Source organism: Miniopterus schreibersii (genome assembly GCF_964146895.1).
Source record: "Miniopterus schreibersii genome assembly, chromosome: 16".
NCBI classification, from domain to species: Eukaryota; Metazoa; Chordata; class Mammalia; order Chiroptera; family Miniopteridae; genus Miniopterus; species Miniopterus schreibersii.
In genome coordinates, this window is record NC_138116.1 from 5,058,242 (window position 1) to 5,073,135 (window position 14,894).

At 56.9% G+C, this 14,894-nt stretch overlaps 1 protein-coding gene across 4 annotated transcripts in view; it reads left to right on the forward strand.

Annotated features, from left to right (window-relative positions):
- SLC39A11 (solute carrier family 39 member 11) overlaps positions 1–14,031 on the forward strand; it is a 156,695-nt gene extending 142,664 nt beyond the window's left edge. For all 4 annotated transcript variants that reach the window (XM_081162810.1, XM_081162811.1, XM_081162813.1 and 1 more), the window contains 3 exons: positions 11,171–11,269; positions 11,470–11,628; positions 12,418–14,031. In XM_081162810.1, coding sequence (XP_081018936.1) covers positions 11,171–11,269; positions 11,470–11,628; positions 12,418–12,496 — 337 coding nt within the window. In that variant the 3' untranslated portion in view covers positions 12,497–14,031. The remainder of the gene's footprint in view (positions 1–11,170; positions 11,270–11,469; positions 11,629–12,417) is intronic.
- Positions 14,032–14,894: the final 863 nt, after the last annotated feature.

Genomic DNA, 14,894 nt, shown 5'->3' on the forward strand with positions numbered 1-14,894 from the left:
GAAATCTCCTGAGCTCTTGGATGGCACTCCCCTTGGGACCGAAAGGGCCCCTCGACCAGCGGCAGGCAGATGTGCAGTGTCCCAACAGGGTTGGCAAGAGGACCCCCCCACTTTTAGCCTGGGAAGAATCCCAAGCTGCCAGAACTGCAAGAGAAACCCTGGGGCTCTGTCTTGTCTTAGAAAATGTTGGTGATAGGGTCACAGACCTTCCTGGCTATCCTGGCGAACTTGACCTCTCAGAGCTTGTCTGACTCTCAGCTGCTCTTTGGGAGCGTGTTTCCCTAAATGGGATTTCTACCCGATCAACCCTTTGCCTCTCAGTAGGAACTTTTAGTGGCTGGGTGGCTGGGTGTGAAATCTGTTTTCACTATCTAATTGGCGCAGCAGATGGAGCCCTGATGATGTTGGGTACCCTGCTCTTCCTCCCGTGGGAGTGTCTATTTTATCCATTCACCTGCCCTCCTTTGCTCCCTCCTGCCAGCTGGGCCTACTGAGGACCAGCTCCATGGGAGAGAGAGTCTGGGTGAGCCTTTTGCCCACAGTTACATGCACTAAATAGGAATGTAGGGGCACCAGGAAGATTGCGCAGGAAGCAGAGCTTCTTGAGAAGCCGGGGACAACTTGGCCACGTGGCAGATTTTCAGCCTGAGGCTCTAGCGCCTGCACCTTCCCTCCGCCAGTGCAGAGAAGCTCCTGTCGAAGCTGGGCGAGGGCTCCTCTCACAAATGCTGGCTCCCTGCAGAGGGGCCAGCAGGTGGACCCATTTGTTTTGTGCCGTGCTGACATTTTGTTTGTGTTTGAAAGACACTGGGTGCCCCTAGGGAAGCTGCACGTCTCCTGGGCTGTTCAGATTTGCCCTTTTACCTCGTGCTCAGGGCTGACTCATACGTCAGGCAGGCAGTTACATAAATAACAGGCTGATGCGAAGATAGCTGAGGCTCCGTCTGAATAAACAGCTTCCTTTAGGGTGGAAATCGCCTCGAGGTTGGGGGCCAGGAGCTGAGCCTCGCGGCCAGGTGACGGGAAATGGTTCCCTCTGACGAAGAGAGTTTGGTGGGGGGCAGTGGGTTTCTCTTAGCGCAGCTGGGGAGAAGTTCAGAGCCAGTGTGGCCCGCCTGTCACGGGGCTCTGCTGTTGACTCACCGGTGGGTCATTTCAGGGGAAAATGTCAGTTCCCCTTGGCTTGTGGCCAGACGTCCACAGCTGTGATCGGAGAGCAGTCGAGGCGAAAGCGATGAGGGGCATGGAGTCTGTCACGTCTCTTCCCCCAGCACCGTCACCTGGCCTCTCCTGCCTGGACTAATGCTCACCGCGGGCCACTCCCTACCTCCCTCTGCCCCTCTGCCCGCGCCAGCCATAGCGAATGCGTAAAAATGCAATTCTAATCCTGCGGCTCCTACTCAAATAGCCTCTACCTGCTCCTGAGACAAGTACCAAGTCCTTAACGTGTGCCCCAGTAATTCCGCTCCTGCTGCGCCCCCCCAATATCGGAAACCTGTGCACCGATGCTCAAAGCAGCGCTGTTCTCGACAGCCAGAAGGTGGGAAGTCACACGCAGAAGTCACAGGCTGTAGGATTCTGCTTATTTATTTACTTAAGTTTTTTTTATTTTTTATTTTTAGAGAGAGAGGAAGGAAGGGAGAGGGGGAGAGAGAAACATCGATGTGAGAGTGAAATATCGATCAGCTGCTTCCTGCACGCCCCCTACTGGGGATCGAAGGGGCCAGACCGAGCCTGGAATTGAGGCTAAGAGGACACGGCAAGTGCTGCCTGGCTTGTCAGTGTGATGTCCCCGAGATGGCCCTGGCGGGGGGGAAGGGCCCTCCCTGGGTTTCCCTGCTCACACACTGGGTGCCAGGCCCTGTGCTAGGCAGCGTTCTAGAGAGCCCCAGAAAGTTGTCTCATTTGCAAAGGAGTATTGTCCTCTCTGTCCTGGGAGCCCAGGCTCAGTGTCAGACCGCAGACTGCACGTGGACAGGCAGCTCCCTTCCCAGGCACAGAGGGAAGGGAGCCGGTTCCAGCCGTGTGCAAACCGCCGGCGGTTCCTCCCCCGAGCTCAGAGCTCCCTGCTCCGTCTGCATTAGGTATGCAGTTCAGCCCCTCTCCCTGGAGGAGGAGAGGGAGCAGGTGGTGCTCAGCTTTGAACCTGGGCCACATGCCTCAAGGATACGTGGAGGTACAGTTTGGTCTGAACAAGGGAGTGGGGGGGAAAAATCCCTGTTCTGTAAGTTTTGCATTGGCCAGGAGCCAGGTGGAGAGAGCGATGTGACAGGGACCGCGGTCAAGGGCTATTGAGAGTGTGTGTTATTCAGGGACAGAGCCTCCCGCCTCTCAGATCCTGCCCAGAAGATTGTTCTGCAGGCAGAGAAGAAAGGAGCCTCTCAGCCCCTCTCGGTTGGCCCACCCTGCATTTTTCGCTGAGCAGCCGTTTCGGAGTTTCCTCTCGGAACGATTGGTTTATGCTGTCCAGATGTGCACAATGTGACGGTTTTGTTTTTGGGCGTTCCAGATGTGCATGGACGGGAAAATGAGCTTTGGCAAAGGCAGAGGCCTGCCTCTGCGGCCCCGGGAATCTGGAGAGGCCACAATGCCCTCGTTGTATGGGGATCACAAAGCTCAGGGTCTGGAAAGAGCTTATTTAACCTCCCGCTTCTGCAGCCGAAGACACAGAGGCCTGGGGGGCGTGGGGTGCTCGCCGCTGATTGATCACCCGCAGCTGGGAGCAGAGAAGACACGGCCCCTGTCTGTACACACGTCCGATTCAGCGCCGTGTGCTCCTGGCACTCTTCCAGGTGCTCGGGCCACATTGGCGAACAGAGAAAGATTCCTGGCTTGTTCTGGTGCCAGATGTGAGGGAAGGAATGAGCAATAAACATAAAAAAAAATGGGTACATCATATAGTAGGTTGGCAGGTAAGAATTGCTATCAAAACACGGGGGGGCTGGAGGGAGAGGAGGAGATTAGACGGGTTTGGGGGGTGGGAGTGCTGTGGTGGTTTACAGTTTTAGCTAAGTGAGTAAGGGTAGATTTCATTGAGACAGTGACTGTCTTAGTCACCTGCTGTATAACAAAAATAGCTCAAGGTTTGGTGGCTTAACCCAGTAGGCATTCTCTCACATTGTGGGGCAGGAACTCAGGAGCTGGACTTGAAGGCTAGACTGGGGCTGGAGGATCCGTGACGCCCTCACACGGCCGTTGGCGGGAAGCCTCGGCTCCTTGTCGCATGGGCACCTCCAGATGGCTCCTAGGACACGGCAGTTGGCTTCCCCCAGAGCGAGTGGTCGAGAGACAGGTGGAAGTCACAGTGTCTTCTGTGGCCTGGCCTTGGAAAAGCCATGTGACCTCGTCTTGAAAGAGGGAAAGAAGTGAACTGCAGATACCCGAGAGGGAACGTTCCAGTAGAGATGCCCTAAGGTGGGTAACCAGCCGTGTCTGCGGCAGAGCCTGGAGGCCACCTGGCCGGAGAAGAAGATGAGGTCAGAGAGAGAACGGAGGACAGGGACCCATGGGTCACTGCGGGCCTGGGGAGGGCCGTGAGTGGAGGAGCAGCCCAAGCAGGGCAGGGAGAGAGCAGCCGGGAGACAGGGCAGGAGGCTGCCCTGGAAAACCAGGCGGCAGATGGGGAGGCTCCCAGCCAGCGTAGCAATGGAGGTGGGAGGAAGCACCTGGACTCCGCATAGATTTTGAGGATGGATCCACGGGATTCCCTGTTGGATTGTGTGAGATGTGACAGAGGGAGTAGCTGAGAATGACCCCAGAGCTGTCACTGGCCACCTTGTCTCGTCTCCCGCCTTCTGTGGTTTTGCAGGAGGAGCTGAGGTGTGGGAAGGGCTTGGCATGGAGCCTGTTCCCTTTACTGCGGGGACCCGGGCTGTGCTCTCAGTTTCTCACCCTTTGTGGGCCTGGGTGACCGCGTCCACCAAATGGGAAGTGGACTTAGGCCTCCCAAGTGAAGGAAGCGATGTGTTTAGGAAGGCACTTATTGCTCCTTAGAAGGAGGTGCCAGAGCACCAGGAAATTCTGTGCTGTTGGCAGGGGCATTTTGCCTGCTGGGAACTGAGTGTTTTTGTTGCAGCCCCTCCCCTAGGAAGTTGATCCTGCAAGTGGACTGACTTTGGCACTCAGCAAACAAGAAACTGGGGCGAAAGGAGATGTCGGGCAGGGGAGGTTGAGCTTAGGGATCCTGAGTACATACCCTGTGCAGAACTCCAAACCTATGGTCATGGTTGAAGGAAAGGACCACAGGCTGAGTCTGCAGGTGATGAAAATGCAAAGCCCTCTTCATCCAAACCCTCACCTCTACCCGGGTCGCATATGGCCTCCTAAGTTAGTTATATGAAGCCCCAAAGCAGGCAGGACTCCTCTGTGCCTCGAGCAGTGAGGATTGTGTCTCCCTGGGGGGGCTCTGCAGGGCAGTGAGGAGCGGGAAGCCCAGGGGTGGGGGCTCTGGGGGGTGCTGGTCACGTTCTGTTTCGTGAAATCTGTCAGGTTTCTGAAAATTCATCAAGTACAATACTTAGAGCCTGAGCCCGTCTCTGCCCGGCATTCATCTGCAATAAAACATCTTTATTAAGAGACCAGGGGAAGCTATTTTTCTCCCCTAACGGGTGACCCCACCCAGATGGGACCTGAATTCCCACCTTTAGAGATTCCTTGTTGTCTGCTCAAAGGCATTGTTTTTAAAATTCCAAATACCTTGAGAATTCACCAACAAGTCGTTGCCATTGGCCATGGACACTCATCACAGCCAGTGGACAGGAAGGCGTAGCTTGGTTCTGCCTGCTTAGGGCTTTGCGTGAGTAGAATGACACCACTCTGGCTCTGTTGTGTCTGTTTCACTCAGAATTGTGTCTGAGGTGCCTTGTTCATTTCCATTGCTGTACACAGTGTTTCATTGTGTGAGTGGAGCACAATTTATTCGTTCATTGGTTGACTGGCGCTTGCTTAGTTTGTGCTTCGGGGCTGTTCCTGATAGAACTCCTGTGATCCCCTACTGTGCGTCTTCTAACAGTTATGTAGGCAGGATGCTCTTGGGTAGCTAACCCCAGGGGCCTTTTATATCGAAGAGGCAGCCTCATACCTGGGCTGTGCTGGGGGACTTAGTAGGTGAAGATCCCCAGAACATCCCTCAGGGAGTTAGAGATCCCAGATACGGGAGGCTTCTCTACCTTTCCGCAAGGGGAGGTAGCAGCGAGGGCCTGAATCACCCTCAGACAGCACCCTGCCCTGTGCTTTGACTCCTTGGGCTCTGCCCCGCCCACCCTGAGGAGGGTGCCGACTTGGAGGGAGCCGATGGGTCATCTCTGCTTTCCAGCCTGTGGTAATGAGCCTCCCAGACCCGGAGGGGGGGGTGGGGAGGATCCCTTGCGTGCTAAGCCAGTTCCACTGAGCAGGCAGGGCCGGCGGCCCTTCGGGGAACATCCAGCCCCTTCCCACCTGCAGGCTCATCAAACACCTCACCGGGCAGCCCCAGTGGGATCTGGTGATGTCATTGCCGAGCCCAAACAATCGGGCCTTTCATGGCAAGACGATAACAATCGTCTGTAAGGGCCTGCCACGCAAGAACGCACAGGCTCGCCGCACAGGGGAGGAGCTGGAAGCGGGAGAAGCGGGCTTGTCAGGCATACACTGCTCCCCTTTCATAATCCGCCGGCCGGAGAATGCAGCCCGGAGAGCAGGGCTGAGCGTCGCGTGGACGCTCACTTGCTGGTTCCCAAGAGAAAGCCACGGTGCTCTCCGCATTGCCCCCGGGACTCTCACCTCTGGCCCAGAGCTAACCCTGCACTGACAGTAATCCACGGTTGGGGTGTGAGCAGGAATGTCCCGTTGCACACCTCCAGGGGGTGCCATTCGCAGACCAGAACGTGCAACATGCCCCCAGAACGCGCAGCGCTGAGGTTCCAACGCTGCTGCCTTCACGTGAGGGACAGAGGCCTGGCGCTTCCCGAGTGTTGTGTTGACCGTGGCTCCCAGGAGTCGGTCTCACCACAGCTAAGCTCCCTAGAAGACCTGGCTCCACTGAGCCCAGAAATTCTCAGTAGGATGCATGAGATCGTATGTTTTCCTTGCTTGGTCGGGGAAGTTTCTGGTGTGCAGATACTGGCCGAGGAAGCAAAGTCACCTAAACTTAGTCTGGGTAGGTGGTTCTCAGCCAGGGGTGGGTTGGTCCCTGGGAGACATGGTGGGTTGTTTCAACTGGAGGGAAACTATCAGCATCCAGTGGGTAGAGGCCAGGGATGCTGCTAAAGATCTGACCGTGCAGTGGACAGGCCCCACGACAAGGAGTGACCAGCCCAGAATGTCGCCGGTGGCCAGGTTGAGAACGCCCGCTGGAGATGAGATGTCCAAGCCCATTAACCCCGAGGTCCCTGGTTTGCATCTCCCCCATCCGACCTCTCTCCTTGTCTTCCAGAGCGGGCCAGACCCTCAGCTCACTGGCCCAGTGCCTGCTTCTGTGCTGGGAATCACAGGTAACCATCTCTCTACGATGGTGTCATTGCTCTGTGTGAAGCCCAGAGGACCCGACGCGTATAGATTGTCTGGGTGACCTTGGGACAAGTCGTGTAACCTCCCCGTGCACCCCTTTCCCCATCTGTAAAATGGCGATGATGATGGTGGAAGGCACTTGGGAGGTGCTGGTGGGGGCTAAGCTTGTTACTGCACGTAAAGTGCTTACAACCTGGCGCTGTAACACTCAGTACACGGCAGCGACAGTGATCACCCGGAGGACCTCAGGCTCCCTCTGACGGGCGTGGTCAACGACAGAGGAGCTGGTTTCGGGCCAGGTGGCCGCAGGGCGCCTGTGCTGCTCGCTGCTGCTCTGGGAGCAGGCTCGCTCGGGGCCTACACGCTGCCGTTCTCCCCAGCTTGAGGCCGAGACATTCTCCGTGAAAGGGCTTCTGCCCGACCCGGTGACACACTTGCTTAGCTGCTAAGGAGAGAGCTCGAGGCGGGAAGAACCGCTGCTGCGCACCGCCCCCGAGTCAGGGAGGCAGAGGGACGCTCGTCACCTTCCTTCGTGCCATCCTCTCCTGCAGCATGGCATTTAAAAAGCACACCAGAGTCCTAGGAAATGAACTTAAAAACAGACCCATTTCCCCCAACACCGAATGGGTCGCCCTTCCTAGCAAATTCAGGTCCCTATAGGAAAAAAAAAAGAGAAATCTGAATGCTCTAAGCTAAATCCCACTCCTGCCCAGAGGCGACCCTCCTGGACAGTCCCTGGGCCACCTTCCCAGGAGAGGCTTCTCAGGGCTGTTCTTGTCCCCGTAATTGCAGGGCAGCCCCCAAGAGCCATCCGCCCACACCCCTGCAGTGACCCCCTGCAGTGACCCCCTGCCCTATAACCCCTCCCCCACTCCCTCTCCCCGCCCCCACCCCTGCTCTCCCATGGGGGCCTTTTCATGGGATCCCCTCCCTGCTACTCCCAGTCAGGCCTGGGCGACAGGTCACCGCGGGACTTGGCTTGACCCCACCGGAGGGCAGGGCCGTAGCCTGTGGTTCCTTTCCTCAGAGAGCCCTTCATTCCCACTTCCCTCTCATGGCCACTAATTAGCCGTGGTCCAGACTGGTAATGGTTTCTTTGTGCTCCGGCGGGAAGAGCAGCACAGAAGACAGCGGCCTCACTGTCCCCCGCAGGGCAGGGGCTAGGTCCCCCCTCACTTCCGAGTCCTGCTTTGAGTCTTCACGGCCTCTCACTTGGGCTTTTCCTCCACAAAGTTAACGGTGGAGGTGGCTGGCCGAGCCCCGCCGCCTCAGGATGCCGGTGGGAGTGTCTGTCAGCGCGGAGGCCACGAGGAGAGCACAGTAGGGCTGCAGGAGGACGTGAGTGGGTCACTGCGTCCATCCCTGCTTGCCACTCTAGGTGCCCACTGCTCCTAAGTCAGCTCTGAACTCCCACGGCCAAGGGACCAGCCCCGCTACCCCGAGCCCCTCTGCCCTCTGCTCCTTGCCCCTGGACACACGGTGTCCGTTACCCCATCACTGACCAGTGACCTTCTCCCCAGTGACCCTCTGCTTCGGTGCTGTGCTCTTTGTCCTCAAAGAGCCCCACCAGGCCTCCCCAAATCAGGTTTTGGGCCCAGAAAGCACCCAGCTGCAGGCTCCCAGCTGGGCCACCCTGCGATGCTCCTCAGCTGGGTGTCTGAGTCGGAGGCAGGTGCAGCCACCATGCTTTTCCTCACCCCCTCAGTGACGTCAAGGTCCCTGAATGGAGTGTGTAGCCAGGGCTGAGAGCTCTGCGTTTAATTCACGGTCTGGAGCTGATGCCAGTGGGAAGGGGTGCAGAGGGCACGGAGGCTGAGCCTGTCACCCCTAACAGATGCACAGCAGAGAGAGAGCGAGGGACCATGCAGGCCAGTGCGTGTGCATGTGCGTGTGCGTGTAGGAAAGCCCGGTTCAGGGCTATATATGAGGGCGGAAAGGACGGAGAAGCTATGGTCCAGCCCTCGCCGTGTGTGGGGTGAAGGAGCCCGGGAGCCCTCAGGAGAGATTCCATAGTCACCGAGCGAGGCGGCACCCTGAGAGCGGCCTGGCAGGATCCCAGGGGTGGGGCACCTGGTTCGGCTGGGAGCCCCATGCCAGCGCTGGGGCGGGGCTGGGGAGCTTGGCTTGCCAGGGACAGAAGAATGGGGTTTCTGTGCTGCTTATCAGGATGGAGGCTCCCGGACAGGATGTGGCGGAGGCTTCCACAGCCCGCCTGGTGGACGGCCGCAGTCAGTGCTGCGTCACAGCAAGGACTTTGACAGGGAGCCCCACCTTGACCTGCTGGTGACATTGGGCTGGCCGCTCTCCAGGGTCAGGCTGGGGATAAGTCACACACTTGCCTGTGGACCCGAGGGCAGGTGGTGGCAATGGACAGCGAGCCAGCCACAGCGTGCTGTTTCCACATCTGGCGGGGGCCTCGCAATCTGCCCAGACCCTTGACCTTGCTCATTGGAAGATCCTCTTTGGGTCTTTGGTTCCATCTGGTCAGGTCTTTCTGCAGCCGAGGAGATACTAGGGCAGAGATCAGCAAACAGCAGCCGATGGGCCTAATCCGGTCCACCACTTGACTTTGTAAATAAAGTTTTATCGGAACACCGCCACTCATCCGCTCACATACTGGCTGCTCTTCCGCTACAACGACAGAGTGGAGTAATTGCAACAGAGACCAGTGGCCCTCAGAGCCCAAAATACTTACAGTCTTTCCCTGTGTGGTGCCCTGTGGGTTACGGGATGAGGTCAGAGCCTGTCTGAGCCTTTACTCTTTCAGAAGTAAAAGGAGAGAGCTGCCTGAGAACACAGGCGGGGGTCCGAGTGAGCCCGTGGGAGAGGCCGGCAGGTGGCAATGCAGCCAGGCACCCTTTGCGGACATGCCGTGGGCCAGGTGGGCCAGGTGTCCTCTTGCCTGTCCACTTCATTTCATGGACAGTTGTCCTCAGTGAGTGACCTATCATCCCCGAGATACCAGACATTTCCTTTATTAAAAAGCTAATGATAATTTTTCAGACGCCCTCACTTTGCCGAGCGGATATGTGGATGTGGAGGGGAAGCATGAAGCTGTCAGGAAGGGACAGGATGTGGGTTCATTAAATGAACCACCTACAAGCTGCATGCTTGTAAGTCCAAGACCCTGCTAGGGCCGGTCTCTTCCCACGCGTCTCCCTGACCTGAGGGCCACAAGGAAACATTGACCCCAGAGCCTCCCGTATGTCTGGGGCTCTGAGCCCCTCATGAAACGTGTGCATGAATTGGGGGATAAAAGAAAACACAGGCCGAGGTTTAAGCCCTCAAATGAAAAGGTTAAATATTAAACACCGAGGATCATCCCCGGGCCTCTTTGCTGGAAGATAGAACAGGAGACTATGACCAGAGCTGGTCAAACGGGACCTTCCAAGGCAGCAAGTGTGTCCCTGTCTCAGGAGCCTGGGGCAGTAAGCGGCAGGAGGTCAGGATGGAGTACCCCCTTGTCGCTGTCCAGAGCTGATGGGTGGATTCCTGTTAGCGGCAAGAGGGACAGACGTGAGCAAATGGGCCAGAAAACCAAGTGACAGTGGGGCTTCCCTTTTCTCTCTAATCCACCCACAACCCTTCGGGCCACGTGCCCAGCATTGCCTGCCAAGTGGCACCTCTCCTTGCGCCTTGAGATCGGTAGTGATCAGATGGGGCCTCCGTGGAGGGGCTGCCCCACGGACCTGTCCAGCCAGGGTAGATGCTCCAGCACCACCTTCCCACCGCATTCAGACTGACCCCAGTGCTTTACTTACTCTGAAGGCTGACACTGTTTCCCTGCAGTAGTTTGCAGTGCGCCTCACGAGGGCCCTTCATTGACGCGCGTGCCTCTCCCCCTGGGGTCACACGCTGCACTTGCACCCGTCTGTCTCATTCAGTTGCTCCCTCTCTCTGCACCCCAGTACCTGGTCTGTGCACAGAGCAGTCTCGCAAGGCTTGGCTCTGACCAGCTGACCAGCTTGCACAGCACGGTGTCCTGCAGAGGCGGGAGGAGAGAGGACCGTGGTGAGCACCATGGGGGCCCGGAGCAGTGTGATGCCAGGTTCAGACCAACACGGAGAGTCCACGGGGAAGCGAGCCTAGGCCTAGGAGAGCTGGGTCACTGTCTGATTGTGCGTCAGGACTCTCTTGTTCCATTTCTGAAGTTGCTTCTCAATAAAATGTGATGTATCGATCTCTGCACCATAAGGGAACAGAAACCAAAGCGTGCTGAGCACCTGATATGTGCTAGGAACCCTCTAGGCATTAATGAGGTCACTGGGTCACAGCGATCCTTCATGGCAGATGCTATGACCCCCATGTCATGCCTTCCACGTTATAGAAAAGGACCTGAGGTGTGGAAAGTTGAGTGGTTTGTGCAGAGTTGTACGGTTAAGTGGCAGAACGTGGGCCATCCTGACACCCAGCCAACATGTTCCCTGCTGCACTGTGGCTTCATAAACATGGGGTGTCCCTGGGGACCAACGATAGCATGAAGGGGTGGCGGATCCGTGTCACCCCCTCCCTCTCCTGTGCCCTTCTCCTACACACAGGCCCTCACCTCTCTCCTTCCTCCGCCTGCCCCTGCTCTCGCCTGGATCGCTAACACCACAGGATGCCCAGGGCTGAGGCTGGGGCTCCTGTCCTCAGAGTGCTTGGTTCTGGACGGCCACCCTCATGAGTCTTCTTGGTCTTTCAGGAATTTGGCCATCGGAATCGGGATCCAGAACTTCCCCGAGGGCCTCGCTGTCAGCCTTCCCTTGCGAGGGGCTGGCTTCTCCACCTGGAGAGCCTTCTGGTAAGTGCTCCCGAGCGTCCCGTGTCAGGGGCCGGGGTTGTGGCTAATGTGGAGCTCAGAGCAGTCGTGTGCCGGCTAACTTCTTCAAGGACCACCTCTCTGACCTGGCAGCAAATCTGGTAAAATGCCCACAGGCCGGCAGAATCTCCGTGGACAGCCACGCCGTGTCCCTTCGGTACGTGTCTCTGGTCTCTCCTCAGGTATGGGCAACTGAGTGGCATGGTGGAGCCCCTGGCCGGGCTCTTCGGGGCCTTCGCCGTGGTTCTGGCCGAGCCCATCCTGCCCTACGCCCTGGCCTTCGCCGCTGGCGCCATGGTCTACGTGGTCATGGATGACATCATCCCCGAAGCCCAGATCAGGTGGGAGAGCTGCCCCCTTCGTCTGTCCCTGTCGCCATCCCAGGCCTGGCCCCAGCCTCCAGTTCTGCCCTTTTGTTCATTGGCCCCTCCTTTCTTTATTCCCACCCCTTCCCAAGACCGTCCTTAGCTGTGCTCTCCGAAACTAAGAGAAGGGGGAGCGACGGGCAGGCGGGTGGGTACAGGTGCTGACATACACACCCTGCCCCGCCCCTCCCGAGCCCAGGCCTTTGAATATTCCCCCGCCTCCCCTCCCTCCCGAACCACCCTCCCTTCCTCCCACCTTCTCTAGTTTTCTGGGGCTGGAATGAGGAGAGAGGTGGGCTGTGTTAGCCAAAGCGATACAGCCATGGTCTCATTGTCAAGCTACAGGCCAGGTGTCGGGGGCTGGGGGCTTCCTCCCCGTTTCATTTTGGTTTTTATAACAATGATTTTGAGGCTAGCTTACCTTCAGATTAAGTAAAATCTTCAGGAACTTAGTCGCCACTATATGAATCAAGCATTGATTCCAGAGCCGCAACAAGTGACCTTTGGCAAGTTACGTAACTCCCCTGTGCCTCGGTTTCTCCGGCAGTAAAATGGGAATAATACGTGGTTGCCCTTTGAGAGGACATGAGTTGACCAGATTGCCTGGCGTAGCGTAAGCCCCAGTAAAGGTTGGTTATCAGTGTTACTACCACCGTTAAGCGTAGTGGGATGTCTTCTGCTGGAATCGGACGTTGCAGAGGACGCGTCCAGCTTGCACGGCGCTGCAGCGTGCACTAGGGTCTTACTTCTTTCCTTCCCTCCTAGTGGGAATGGGAAACTGGCGTCCTGGGCCTCCATCCTGGGGTTTGTGGTGATGATGTCACTGGACGTGGGCCTGGGCTAGCGCTGAAGAGCCTCGGACCCCAGGACCGGCCGCACGGGGACACGGCCACGCTTGGCTTCCACGGGACCACGGACTCTCTTCACGTTGAAACATTTGCTTTCTCTCATCTCACTTTTCCTGATTGACTCTGATCATACGACGATTTACACTTTTCTTTTGAGGGGGATACTGGGTTTAGTTTTGGAATTTCAAGGTGTCGGATTTTTGTTTGGCCGCGAGTGGAATCTCTCTTCAGTGGGATTAGAGTCCAGGGAGATCTCTGCTCTCAGACCTCCAGTCTCTCTTGCTAGACTCAGTGACAGCCCCCCCACGGTCACCTGCAGAAGCAAGCTACCCGAGAAGTCTCCTGAACGCGTGTGCCTAGCGACTCAGAACAGAACGACCGGGACACCTCTCGTCTGTCCCTCCTGATCTGCGACTGGACGTCGCGGACACAGCCGCCCGCTACTCTGCAAGGCCAGCCAGCCCAGAAAGACTTACCTTCCTCGGCCTCCCCGGCGGAGATGCCGAATGGGATGGGGGCATAGCAGGGGAGAAGATCAGCTAGTCTCTCTCTCTCTCCCCTCCTTCCCGCCCCCAAAGATTGACATTTTGAAATTAAGGGAATTAGGGAATTTTGACAACTGTGAACACACAGTGAGCCTGTGAAAAAAAGAGACTGTAGCTTTGGTCAGAGACCCCTGTTCTCTGTTGATTCCAAGAGCACAGCGTTTGCCATGGTTTCCAAATCCCCGTGACATTTATTTTGATAAGTATATAGCCTTCATTTTTCTAAGAGATTTGGGGACACCAGCCAACTGCTAGGACCCATCCCTTCATTCATCTGTGGACGGACCCACTTAAGCTAACTTTAGTGAAAGGAAGACATTTGGCCTCTGCGATGGGTCCTTCTCTGCTGGCCATTCGGTCACCTGTAACCTGACCCAGGTCTCTTAAGCCACGGCAAGCTCGGCTGGAGTTTGGCCGGAGCGCTTAGGATGAGAAAGGAGGAACAGGTGGGTAAAGGAGAGATTTTTACATTTCCCTTTTCAAAGTAAATTTTCAGACAGTCATCACTCTGACGTGGCCCTAAACAGTGACGTGAACTAGACTAGAGGCCATTCGATCCCTCCACACACGTAGCTTCTCCAACAGGGGCAAGAGAACTTAGCTGCTTCAGACGCAGCTGAGGCCTACCGTCCTCACTGGTCAGAGGAGCCCACGCACGGGACCTCGGGTGGGCTCCACGGACACGCCTGCCCTCTGCGTTTACACGTTCGACTGCTTCCCAGGGCGAGTGCCCTGCTCTGTGAACGCCCGGAGACCCCCGAGGCCAAGCTGATGCTGGGCCAATAGATGTACGTTTTTCCAAAGCACTGAAGATCAAAACTGGACACATCCAGAGGCTTGATTGGTGGAGAGGGTTTGTTTCGGTGATTGATGTGTGTGTATTTTTGTGTCTTCTTATGTAGTTCTACATGATGTAAACTTCTTTCTGATGGACAAGACCTCATAACTGTGATTAATATTAATAAAGGGCATACTGTTGTGGACGACCCGGGCCGTGCTCAGTCCTCAAAGCCACCTCTTTCCAGGGTTGTTAGTGTGTGAGCTAAACTAAAAAGTTAGTCCTAGCGTCTTCCCTACTCAACGCCAGCAGAAGCAAAGGGAAGAGCTCAGGCGGGGAAGGCGAGCTCGAGTCCAGGTTGCAGGTATCAGTATCCAAGGCCAGGCGACGTAGGGAACTTAGGGGAAGGCTACGGAGCTCACAGGACCGAAAGGGGAACCAGGCTTGGAAACTGGTCAGACCCAAGAAAGCTGAAGGTCTGGGATCCCCACGGCCCCTCAAAATCAGCATCTCAAAATCAGCTTGGCTTGGGTGCCGTGGCCCCCAGTGCTGGCCCCCAGGTACTGAGCACCACCCCTCAGAGAACTGCAGCCCTGGGCTACCTCCACCCCCACGGGGATGAACCTGCACTGACCACCTCTCCCCACCCCCTTCAACCCTCCTTGACCTCGGAACCGTTAACCCCACCTTACTGACAAGGAGGGCGAGCGCCAGGAAGTCTGACTGCCAAGGCGACCACAGCCAGGGGCAGAGTCGGCTCCCCCACCATCCAGCCCAGAGCTTTCCAGAACCAAGGTCCTGCTGCCCCCCCCCCCCCCAAAATGCTAGTGAAAGTTGGAAGCAAATGGGGGCCCAGGGGCCCTTTTCCCCTTCCTTTGGCATTGCGATATGATTACGTATGACAAAGTCACAGACCATAAGTGTTCATAGAGTTCCACCAGTTTTTACCTACACCCCATCTCGGCCAGGTCTCCCCCCCCCGCCTCGGGCTACACACGCGGGTCGAAGGTGTGATGGGACTGCCTGGCGGGCAGGGCACACAGCTGGCGCCTTGGCCAGGTGAGGCCCAGC